This window comes from Cibotium barometz, chromosome 25 (assembly GCF_041138505.1).
Source record: "Cibotium barometz isolate CiBa-2024 chromosome 25, ASM4113850v1, whole genome shotgun sequence".
NCBI classification, from domain to species: Eukaryota; Viridiplantae; Streptophyta; class Polypodiopsida; order Cyatheales; family Cibotiaceae; genus Cibotium; species Cibotium barometz.
The window spans coordinates 6,207,970-6,220,662 of NC_141070.1; the positions used below are offsets into that span (position 1 = coordinate 6,207,970).

Genomic DNA, 12,693 nt, shown 5'->3' on the forward strand with positions numbered 1-12,693 from the left:
TCGTTCGCAGAGTGGCAGACTTAGCACGCGACCCTAGATATGTGTGTATACACGAGGTTGCTTTGTCAGAGCGGGAGGCAGTCGCCATGGGCCACAGCCACGGGCGCCTGATCCGGGATTCTTGCAGCACACCGGGTGGGCAGATTCGCAGCCGCTCGGATGGGGACTGCTCTCCATCCAAGCCGCTTGCGAAGGCCCGCCGTACGGCTGAGACAGCATCCACCTCAGCAGGGCATCCATGAGGATCATCTCATGGAATGTACAGGGCCTTGGCGGAGCACATTTTATACGCTATCGTGGTTGCTTGAGGCAGGAGCTTCAGAGATGCCTGGTTGGTGGCAGCATTGATATTTTGATGATGCAGGAGCACCACTTGGGTGAGAGCAGGATCCGGAGATATGGTTCGGTGATGCCTGGTAGATGGGACACTTTTTGGTCTGCAGGGTTTGGTCCTTTGGGTGGACAGGGAGGAGTATGCATGGTCATTGCGTATTCTGGCCCCCCTCTCTCCAGAGGGTATGTTTACGTGGGGTGCCGCTGCTTGGTCGACTTTGTCAGGGCCTGCTATGGGCTATGAGATGGAGCAGGGCAGTCAGGCCATCAGATTTATTAGGGGCCAGCCTCGCCTGGTTCCGGCACCGGATTTCTCGTCCGCCAGCTGGACACAGGAGAGGGATTTACGATGGGAGCTCCTCAGCAGTCTCACCATCTGGTTCACCTGGAGGGCTCGGTGCTTTACGGCCTTTGAGGGGAGATTGGAGCCACCAGCAGAGACTGTACGGGGGATTTGGCAGGAGTTGGTCCACACCCTGCGAGGACAGTACGACCGCATCCGGGGAGACTCGGATGAGGCGATCTTACGGCGCCAGGCCTTTCACACCACTTGGCGCTGTGGCCCTTTCTACACCTTACACACGGGATCCCCCCGTTGGCACTACAGGCCACCTGTTTGGCTCTTTCCCCCCCCTATTGTATGATTTAGCCTCTCAGTTCTTTGTACTGATGCTTGTATTTTGCAGCACCTAGGGAGAGTCTCCCGGGCTGCCATGCTGTATTCACTGCTCTGTCTCTCTTATGAGCAGGCGAGATCTTTTGTAGCCCTACGGGCGTTTTTTATATAACTAATGAAAGGATCTTTTCTCGGAAAAAAAAAAAAAAACCCAAACGAGACAATTGCTCCATTCCTTTGACACTCATGTGTCCCAACCAGCTATGCCACATAGAGATTTCCGACGGCTCGGTTGCATTTACATTAGCATGGTGACAAACACCTGCATGCATGGAATAAAGAGTGTCCACCTTAGAGCCTCTGGCAACAACCAGTGAGCCCTTACTAATCTTCCACTTTCCACGACCAAATGTGGTAACATAATCAGCATCATCAAGCTGTCCAGTAGAAAGCAGGTTCTTCTTGATCTCAGGCACATGCCTGACATCATGGAGCATAAGCTGTGAGCCATCTGAAAACACAAGCCTCACATCACCTCTGCCAAGAATCTTGCATGCATGGTTATCACCCAAATAAACTACTCCTCCATTGCCAGCAGTATACCTGACAAACAAGTCTCTGCAACCTGTGACATGAAAGGAGGCACCTGAATCAATGATCCATGAGTGCATACCATGACCATCTCCTGTAAGAAGTAAATGGGCATCAAGTGAAGACGTGAATAGGACCTCATCCTCACTGTCACCTGCATGTGACACATTGATTTCTTCAATCTTGACTCCACTTTTGCCCTTTGGCTTTACATCTTTGGCTTCATCTTTGTCTTTGTCTTTGCCTTTTCCCTTTTCCTTTTGATCATTTTTCCATTTGTAGCATTGCTTTTTGATGTGTCCCTTCTTGCCACAATAATGGCATTCCAAGTCCTTTTTGGAGCGGTACTTGCTCCTTCCCCGTTCTTGGCTTTTACCCCTTTGCTGGGATCTCCCACGTGCATTCATTGCATTGGACTTTCCAACAGAGTTATTCTTCCTGTTCATCTCTTCTTGAAGAAGAGCACCCTCAACATCTGCATATGACAGCATAGCATTCGAATTGCTAGTGGCTGTCCTGAATGTGTCCCAACTCTCTGGCAAAGTGCATAAGAGAAAGGTGGCTTTGAACTCATCGTCCATTGCCAACTTTTGATTTATAACTTAGCTGACAATACCATTAAACTCATTTAGATGGGCTGTCATAGACGCCCCTTCCTTCATCTGAAGACCTATGAGTTTCTTAAACCAATACACTTTGCTTGAGGCACTTTGCTTTGCATACAAGTCCTGCAATCTCTGCCACATTCCCCAAGCTGTCTTCTCTTCACGAATGCTGAAAAGTAAAGAGTCTGACACAGACAACATGATAGTAGATCTTGCCGGCTCATCCATATCTTCCCACTCTTCAGCAGTAAGAGAAGCGGGCATTACACCCCTTTCTTTGATAGGCTTGTGCTGCTTCTTCTGGAGCAACACATTATAGCACTGGGTTTGCCAAATATCATAGTTATGTGAGCCTTCAAGCTTCTTGATGTGAAGCAATGAAGAGCTCTCACATGTGGTTGCCATAGCAATATGCAACCTGTCAATGCTTGACTCCCTGCAAAATGTGCAAACACTGCACCAAAAGCGCACACAGTGCTCACAGTTGTTCTCCCAAGCTTTATCTCCCACTGCGGAAGCACAAATGCAACTCTACTCCCACTGTATGTGATGAAATCACCAAAATCTGGTTGCTGCAGATTTAGGACAGCACCTTAAATGTGCTCTGTTGCCCTTCCAAAGTACTGTACAGCAGTACTAAGTGCTCACCAATAATGTACCAAACCTGTACCGGCAAGTACAGCAGCTGAAATTGAACCTTTTGGTCACTCAAATCAATGTGCAGCCATGCCAAAACTTGTACAAAGCTGTACCAGCAAGTACAGTAGCAATAAATGCTCTCCTGGCTGTCCAAATGAGTGAAAATCAGACTTTTACAGTCCCGACCACTGCATACAACAGTCCCGAACAGAAATTGGGCAAAAGTCCCTTGACTGCAAGCTGATTTCTGAGGATTCAAGACATAAAAGTCTTGCCTGCTGCTTTGCCAAGCTCAACAAGCATAAAATCTTGAAAAGCCCCTTGATTTAAGATCAATTTCTGATCATACATGGTACATTGACGCACATGAAGGCATCCAGAGTCTTCATAATGCTTCCCCCTGGCCACATATACATCCAATACATGAAAGCTACTTGATTTACAAGCACATTGAGTGCTTGTCAGGCATCAACACATTGCCCAAAGCATCAAATGCGATTGCCTGCATGCAAATCAATTCAATCGGCACAAAAGCCCCTTGATTTGCACTGCAATTTGCTGCAATTTTGCCCGAATGTGCGATTTCTCACATCATACAGCATGTATGAATGCTTAATTGCACAATTACATTGCTAGGAGTATTTGCTTTTATTACTTAGAAGAGAATGACTTTGGATTGTAGATAAGCCAAATGCAAGATCACTGAAGACCAAGAGTCGGGCTGAATTGTACACGGCTGTAGAAGCACCAATAATGATCGATCTCAAGCCTATGCACTCTTCCCAATGGAATGTAGGAAGGCTGCAAATCTGAGGCTGAGATATGGGCTGTTTGGGACTGTTTCTAGGCTATGTATGAATGCTGTTTATGAATGAATGCGTGCGTTTTACCTTAACCAGATGGCTGTAGCAATACGATGAAGAGATGAATTCTGAAAACTGGTTGTATGCAGAAAACGCAAGGTTCCCTGAAGGCTGAATGCTGTGTACTGCTGCGTTTTACTGATGGAGGCTGAATGCTCATGCGTTGATGCTCCTATGGCTGTAGGATGAAACGCTTGCTCCAAAACGCTGAAGACCGAAGTGATCTATAGTTGTAGACTGAAAACGCTGATGCACCTCTTGTTGATGGCTGAGATAGATGTATGAATGCAAGTGAAGGCTATTTATATGAACAGGGGCTGGTCGGCTGGCAACTAATGCTGGCCGACTGTAGCATAAAGTGCTACACGACTTGCTACATGGATAAATAAAGTAATGATAGTATTAAATGCTACAAAAATGATAAATAAATACTATAAACTATGGAAAAAATACCAGATAAACTTCTGAGGCTTCTGCAATGTTCTAGATGGCCTAAATGCATATGGGATGAATGCTATGCAAGAATGCACACATGTCCTGATGTAAACTCTAAGGCTTCTATGACATCTATATGCATGAATGATTCTCTCCAAGTGGGTTAAGGGACTTTAACTGACTGACTGACTCACTAAGGTTGAGGAATGACCTACGTAGCTCGTACTTGACATATCCTAGACTGAGGATTACAATGGGGTCACGACATACAACAAATATCGAATCCTAAAGGATTCTAATATTGTACAATGTTGCACTGATTGATGAGCCATCTTGTCACCATGCACTACAGTGCAGAGTGCATGTGACTTCCGATGTCTGCCGACGGAAGGGACCGACATGTTTGAGGAGACAGGAGTCCCTATTCGGGTATGTGTGGTTTTTCACCACTCGAGACCCTCTACGCTAGATAATGGTGCAATGATCTTCTCTTTCCCCTTCAGTGCAGCCCTGGGGATAGAGTGGGATCCCGAGTTGGTGGCAGCTCCCATCCAGGGACCTGCAGTCGAGCTCTCCCACCATCTCCACGATCTTTGTATCACCGACATTCTCACCCATTTTTGGCCTTTGGCTAGGATGGAGCTTGGCGGTTCAGCCCATCGAGGCTAGGACGGGGAGATGGTAGCCTCTAGCTTGGAGGTGTTGCTTTGTATTCATGCATACTTCTGCCGTGGTACCTCTTCCTCCTTCTTATAGATACCTCCATTGTGATTGATGGAGTCTGGAGTATGCATACACTTGCGCTCGGATAGAGTGGCGTCACATGGAGGACAGGATTAGTGCCCACTTGGCACGCCTTCATCCCTGCACGGATTGTGTCTATTCCCTGTCTAAATCCTCGCCCAAGACTCTTCGAGTGGAGGCCAGTTCCGCTAGTGCCGCATCACACAGTGATTGATATGCAGATTTTTTCATGGGGCATTCAAGGTTTAGGGCGGCCTCAGTGCTTTCAGAGACGAGGCACCTCAGAGGGGAGCTTCAGAGAGCCATAGTTTGGGGACCCATAGACATTTTATTCCTCCAGGAGCATCACCTTTCAGAGGGACGCACCCGCTGATGCGGGAAGATTCTTCCAAGCATGAGTCACACTTTCTGGTCCCCATCCTTCAGCCCCTCTGGAACGCAGGGAGGGGTGTGTATTTCTATCAGTGAGCAGCTGTTACCGGCAGTTTGACTGGCTCAGGATTCATAGTCGTGGGGCGTGAACAGTGGATTACCATTTTGATCAGAGAGGATAGCATTGGCTTTCTCAATGTTTATGATCTGAACGCCGCTGCAGGTAGAGTCGAGCACAATCCAGTAGGCCCTCCCTCAGGCTGACTTTTGGTGCTTGGGCGATGACTTCAACATGATAGAGGTAGCTGAGGACAAACTTGGAGGTGGCATGGCCACAGTCTCAAGAGATGATTCTCGCACTCAAGAGACATTACCCTTGGCATCTTCCAGAGTTTTGGGCATAGCCCTGGGAGCCTTTGCTTCTCGAGATTGGATAGGAGGAGCACCGGCCCCAACCTCTCTAGACTAGATAGGTTTTATGTTGATGAGTTGGCAGGCACTTCCTTTTTTGATCACGCCCCGGTTATTTTGTCCTTAGAGGACCCGTGGAGGCACAACAGGCATGTGAGCTCGAGGATTCCAGACAGCCTCATTCAGGACCCACCCCGAGATATGCAGCAAGATAGAGCAGATATGGGCGGGATTTGACTTTATTTCAGGCTCTGTTGCGTGCACATCGGATGAGGGCTTAGGTGAGATCAATAGTTTCTTGCAGGAGGTAGCCGAAGCCGATTGGAGGGCTTCCGAGAGCAGGAGAGGAGTCTGAGGAGGAGTCTAGCTTCTTTACAACAGCTTCAGGAGAGTCTAGCCCATAGTCACAAGGAACGGGGGACGGTAACGGGGGACGGGGACGGGGACGGGACGGGGGACGGCCATAAGTAGGGAACGGGGACGGGGGAGGGAACGGCACTCAAAAAATACTTTTTTTTTAAAGTTTTTCCACCCTCAGGTAACTACGCAGGCACCGGCTAACTCTACTTTGTGAGTCCCCTCTATATGAGGAGAAGGCATTTATGAGTAGCACGGGTCACCTGATAAGTCCCGGTTTAAACACCGGATGGTGGCCGATTGTGGCCAGATAGCATGAGACGATTCTAGAGAAGGTTGGCACACTGCCAAAAAGGCTACATGCATATGCGGTGAGTTATTATACACCTACTGCATATGGGCTGTAAATTTTGAGTCCGTTGCGGCGCGCAGTTTCACACCAGCCTACTTGGGGGAAGGTGCGGAGGGGGGCGTGAGCCCCTCTCTGCAGGGGGTCCGGGGGGGAGATGACTCCCCCCCCCCCCGGCCCGAAGGGCCGTTTACGCTAAACTCCATGTTTGTAGCCTTGTTCTATATATAGATATTAGATAGGCAAGAGAGAGGGAAGGGCAAGTGAGAGAGAGAGAGAGGCAAGGGCCAAGCCTCAAGGGCCAAGGCCCAAGGCCCAAGGCTCAAACTTAAGCCTCAAGGGCAAGAGAGAGAGAGAGGGCCAAACAAGCCTCAAAGAGCCAACAGCTAAAAAAGGCTAGAAATGGGAAGCGCAACGGCCAAAAATGGCAGGCATCTCTCTGCCGTCCCCTCACAGGTCCGTCCCTCACCGGCGTCCCCCGTTCCTGTGCCGTCCCTAGTGAGAAACGTGCCATGGGGGACGTCCGTCCGTCCCCGTCCGTCCCCGTTGCTGGTCCGTCCCGAATCGGCGTCCCCGCGTTCCAAGCTGCCGTCCCCTCCGTCCCCTGTGACTATGGTCTAGCCTCTTTACAGCAGGAGAGGAGTCTGAGGAGGAGTCTAGCCTTTACCGCAGCTTCAGGAGAGGTCTCTCGATAGTCAGCGGATCGGGAGTCAGCTTGCTGCCGCTCGCACGGAGATTAGATTCATCGAGGAGAGGAGGGTGGAGTATAGGTATCACGCCAGGGCCTCTTTTTGGACTCGAGTCATAGGGGATTTCTTTGAGATAGCCGGCTCCCACAGGAGGAGAGACAACATTCGCAAGTTCTCTTCGGTCATTCTTATTGACATCATTCGCTCTACTGAGGCGCTGGCGGAGGCATTGACGGCACTTCCCAGGGGCAAATGCCTGGGGCGGATGGGCTTCCAGTCTCTTTCTTTCTTCGTCATTGGGACCTCAATGAAGGCAGCATTCGAGCTGCCTTCAATGAGGTTATGATCACAGGGGCCATGCCTGAGAGGTTCTCTGGGGGCTTGATTCACTTGATTTCCAAGGAGGGTGGTGACAGATTGGAGATCCAGCAGTGGAGATCCATCACTCTTCTAGGAACAGCCTATAAGATCTTGGCCAAGGCCATCAGCAGAAGACTTAAGCCCTTTCTTCCAAACTTGATCCACGACACTCAGATTGGCTTTGTTCAAGATCGGAGCATTCTGGATAACTTCTTTACCTTTTGGGAGGCGACAGCTTCGGCCATGCTACGGCAGCAGCAGGATCTCATTGTGCTACTCCTCGACTTTGAGAAAGCTTATGATAGGGTGGATTGGAGCTTTCTGGAGGGCACAATGTTCCGCATGTAACATTATCAGGTAAAATGTCCAAGGCCCATGATCCTTCCGGAACCTTCCTAGTACATAAATACAAAAGGTCACCAGGATAGCCAGCCCCTGAGAATCACATCATGTCAGGCTCCATGAGCCATACATGTACACCATGTCAGGCCCCACAAGCCACACATGTACTATCATGTTAGGCTCCATGAGGCATACATGTACTGTAATGCAGGCTTCATATGCCATACAGATACACCATGTCAGGCCCCACAAGCCATACATGTATGTCATGTCAGGCTCCATATGCCACACATGAACAGTAGAAAACAGAAGCTGTGAGGAATTTTGTGACATTCCCCCCCGGCTTCTAAGCAGTTCACCGCTATTGAAAAGCTTTCAGATAGGCCTTCAGAAGCTCCGGATAATCCATAATCTTCGTCCATCCATTTGGATCCATAGCCGAATAGTTTTTAAACTTCACACCATACCTGCGTACTAGAATCAGTTCAGAGTTGTATGGATAGATGCAGCAAAGCGAGGCGAACACACATGTGAAGTCAGATCTTGGTCGTACAATTATACGAACTGGACAGCTAAAAAATTAGGGTTTTTTGAAAACGCATGCAGAATCAGATTCGGAATGGTTTGATGAGTCCCCTGTATGAAGGGTTTGGTTAGATTCAGAGAAAAAACCCTAAACGGATTGAAAAACCCTAAGCTACTGAAACCCTAAAATGAGCGGATTTAGAAGCTCTAATACCAAATGTTGGCCCTCTTGGATGCTAGAGTTAGGGTATGGATAGCAATGAAGCACACACACACTCACAGGAAGCAACACGATTGGGAGGAGTGGGAGAAGTACTTGCATGTATATTGAGTGATGAGAAAACGAAGTACAAGTACAAGATATAAAGTGTAGTGTCCTTTCACACTAGACGTCCAAGGGAAAAAACCCAATGGGAAAAAGTGCCCTTGGTAAGCCCATGTTCACACGGCACTACTACTCTGTAAGATCTGGAAGATGCCTTCAAATATAATACAAACCAAACATTGTCTTCACCAAAATGATGCTCGTAAGTTGAACAAGTGGCAAACTTGAGCTCGAAAAAAGCCTGTTCTTGATAAAGGTTGTTCTTCCAAATCCTTTTTCAAAAATCTGCACATAGCCAAACAAAGACACTCTATTGCAAGAGTGAAATTATCCGATGGAACTTGGACATGTAACAACGCACAACTTGCAAATGTTTGTCATCACTATTTTGCAGACATGTTTGTTGCCCGTCAGTCCCCTTCTCAGGAAGTATTACATGCACGTCATGAACTCTTGCGGTACATTCACCCTATTGTCACTCCGCATGAGGCAGCTACTATGGATGCATCTTTTATTGAGGAAGAATTGGATGTTGCTCTCAAAAATTTGGGTAAATGGAAATCCCCAGGATGGGATGGCCTTACAGTGGAGTTTTTTCACGCATTTTGGGATGTTCTAAAACAGCCCATCCTCTTGATGGTTAATTATTGTTGGTCTATCGGTCAATTGCCATCCTCCTGGGAAGAAGGCTTATTTAAATTGCTCCCCAAAAAACAGCTTTGTGAAGGTTTAATGGATTGGCATCCCATCACTTTGATACTTGTGGTGTACAAGCTTGTCACTAAGATGCTTGTGAATAGAATCAAAGGTATATTGCATGTTGGTTATCATCCAAATCAGTATGGTTTCTTTCCAATAAGGCAAATTATGGACAATATACCCAATGCTTATACTGGCATAGACTATGTCAAATACATGCACCAGGATGTCCTCATTATGCAGGTGGACATAGTAAAAGCCTTTGATATTGTTCAATGGGATTTTATAGCACAGGTAATGGATAGAATGTGATTTGGGTGCAAACTGAAAAATGTTATTTACTGGTTGTATCAAAAAGGTACAACGAAATGCATTTTGGGAGGTGAACTTTCAACCCTCTGGAAGTTAGGGAAATCTGTCAGATAAGGATGTCCTCTCAGTGCTCTGCTTTGTGCTATTGCTACACATCCGATGCTCTTGTATATAGATAAGCTGTCACAGGATGACATGCCACATGGAATTTCCATGGGAAATGGAAATTATTTTGTGGCTCAAGCCTATTCTTTCTTTTTTTCTTGGAATATAGAGCTTGATGAGAGGCGGAGAGTCGTGTCTCGGGCCGGTGCCCTGTTGCCGGTGAGTTCCCGTTCGGGACATGACGTGATCAAGGTAGACGGCAGCGTCGCCCGTCGTGTGTAAATGTGCGGCTTGTACCAATACAGACGGTCATGAACTCGGTGTGCCAAGACGAGAAGTGGGCGATGGCCGACTCGACGGGATGATATACGGGCATGTCGAGTCCCGTGAGACCCATGTGGCCGAAGGCAAGCCAAGCCGTTCGACGGGGGGTTGGTAGACACTCGCCGAAGGGGGGAGAAATGTCCCACGTCTCCGAGGGAGGTGCGGGGACCAAACGCGTCACCTCACCCTTCCCTCGCTCCGCGGCCTGATGTTAGGGTAATCATGCAAGCTTTGTTGTTTTATGGGTTGGCTGCTGGGCTGAATGTCAACTTTGCAAAATCAAAGCTCTTACTGCTGAAAAATTGTGATTGGCATAGGTTACTCTGGCCAGGACATTGTGCCACCTAATTAGATAGTTAGGCATCTTGGATACCCCATTGGATGGGAGATCTCCCTTGAAAAAGAGATTGAATGGGTGATACAGAAGCTACATCACAAAATTGAATATTGGAAGCTATCTACTTGGCCTTTGCATGTATGTCTGCGACGAATAGTGCAGTCTATAATCATGGCATATGTGCAATTTTATCTCCCTTTGCTGCCTTGGTCTCGCAGATAGATTGACATTTTCATGTTTAAAGCCGTGGAATGCTTGTGGAAAACAAAAGCAGACAGAAAAGCTGTGTGTGTGTGTGTGGAGAGAGAGAGAGAGAGAGAGAGAGAGAGAGAGAGAGAGAGAGAGAGTTGTTAAAGTACTTTTAATTTTAGAAATTGCAGAGTTTTATCATCCAGAAGGCTTAAATAGATCAAGCAATGCAAGTCACAATGCACACAGATTTAACAGCATGAGTGTGATGAGAAGCGGAAACAAGGGGCTGTGTGAAGCTGGTTCATTGCATGCAGGTGTATGCTTGCGGACTGGGAAAAGTGTCTCTAAGTGGCAAGCCAAAGGAAGGCGCAATGTCCGTAAGGGTTTTTATAGTCAGGGATCAGAACAAAACGAAGATGCAATTATTTACACAGGTGATGAATTGGAACAAGGTCAGGAGGCAGGTACCTTGCAGTATGATGTGAACACTAGTATGGGGCCTTTCGCAGGGCTAAGGCGGGGAAACATGAAGCATGGGGCGAGTTATGGGGAAACATCAGTTGATGGTATCAGAGGTGGCTTTGAAACCCGAAGCATGAGGTCACGAAAGGACCAGTGTGTACTCGGGAGTTCCCAATGGAGCTCATTAAGTAGTCAAGATTGCAGTAATACACAAAGGCAGGACTCTAATTGGGTTCATGTCAGAGTAGAGTTTCAGGGAATCTATAAAGGTGAACGTGTACCACTTGTGTCCCTCATGAGTAAGGTGAGTGGCCGGGCAATTGTAGGATATCCTGTATCAGTAGAAATACTTGAAAGTAGATATGGAGATAGTTCACAAGTCGCTTCAAGACGGGGTAATCATATTAGAAGTAAGACAGAACACATCGGTTGGAGGACTGCAGGGCGGACTGCATTACAGCGGGTTCCTTGCCCATCCATGCATAAAATTCTCAATCAAAAAGAAGGCTCATTAATTACTTCAGATGGACACAGGATGCATCCGATGCTTAAATGCTGCCTCTCCAAGAAGTCATCAAGAAAGGCAAGTTCATCATTTCAGAAAACACGGATGTTGTCGTCTTTAGCCATTGATGAGCATGAAGTGAGAATTGAACATGAAGTGAGAGGTGAGATTAAGGAGACTGTTACTTCTAAAGTTTTAAAGTCTCCTTTAGTGACTTGCATTCCTGTGCATGTTGTCTTTGACCGGATAAGAGAGGTTTTATATAAGCAGTCGGAGTATGAACCCGGCAAGATTTGTGAGGATAAATTCAAGAAGTGAGGGCTGCTGGAAAAGCTAAAGTTGTACCTGTTGTACAAGCTTTTTTTAAACATTTATGTCAAAATGCAGGCAATCTCACCCACTTTTTTTATTGGAGCATTTGACACAAATATGCAAGCTTGCCATGATGCTTGTGATCCCAGATAAATTCCAAAAGATATTTTCTTGCCCAGCACTGTTGTGAAGATGCACGTGTGCAGGGCACAACGACGGACAGGTGTTTTTCAGTCTGCTTGCCCTTGTAGGCTTGTAGCCTAAAAGGGGACAACTTGTAGTTTCAAAAAGAGCTTCGTCTTTAAGCCGCCTGGTGGTTGCAGTTGCAAATATTTTCCAGTCTCTTTGTTTTTCCTTGCTGAGTTTTTGTTACATGTCCTATGGATTAGCTGGCCCAACCCTCTAAAAGGAATTTCTGCACATGGAGAGAGATGGATGGATGTAGACTGTTGCTTGCACTAGCAGAAGGTACACGATTAAGGGGGGTGATTAATTTCGTTGATGCATTAATTCCAATATTGAAGAGAAGAGAGGAGAGAGAGAGCGCACACTGGATACCCATTTAAGTCCCAATAGCCGACTGAAGGGCCCTTGTCTTGCAGCAGTGCATTTACTTTATTATGATATTTCTTTTTCAGAAAAGAGATTTCTATTAAGTAATATAAAATCATACAAAGGGAGATCTCAGACCAAAAGGTAGGGAGTTCTCAACCAATCGGGGGCACTATGCTGCCATAAAAGCCCCGTAGGAGTGGAGGAGAAGAAAATACCATGGTTCCACTCTCTCATAAATCTGCTGTGTTTTTTTTTGTGCAGCTCCAGAAGATCCCTGTGTATGGGCCCAGGTGGCCAAAAGAGTGAACGATGTCACTCCATATACTGCAGATAC

The 12,693-nt window shown here is 47.1% G+C and overlaps 1 protein-coding gene across 3 annotated transcripts in view; it reads left to right on the forward strand.

The window, feature by feature from the left end:
* Positions 1–11,901, forward strand: part of LOC147624190 (uncharacterized) — a 60,957-nt gene extending 49,056 nt beyond the window's left edge. The window contains exon 4 of one of the 3 annotated variants that reach the window (XM_086819128.1): positions 10,714–11,901. In XM_086819128.1, coding sequence (XP_086675254.1) covers positions 10,714–11,810 — 1,097 coding nt within the window. In that variant the 3' untranslated portion in view covers positions 11,811–11,901. Of the gene's footprint in view, positions 1–10,704 lie in introns of all 3 variants that reach the window. The other 2 variants (XM_086819129.1, XM_086819127.1) reach the window with 2 other exon arrangements.
* Positions 11,902–12,693: the final 792 nt, after the last annotated feature.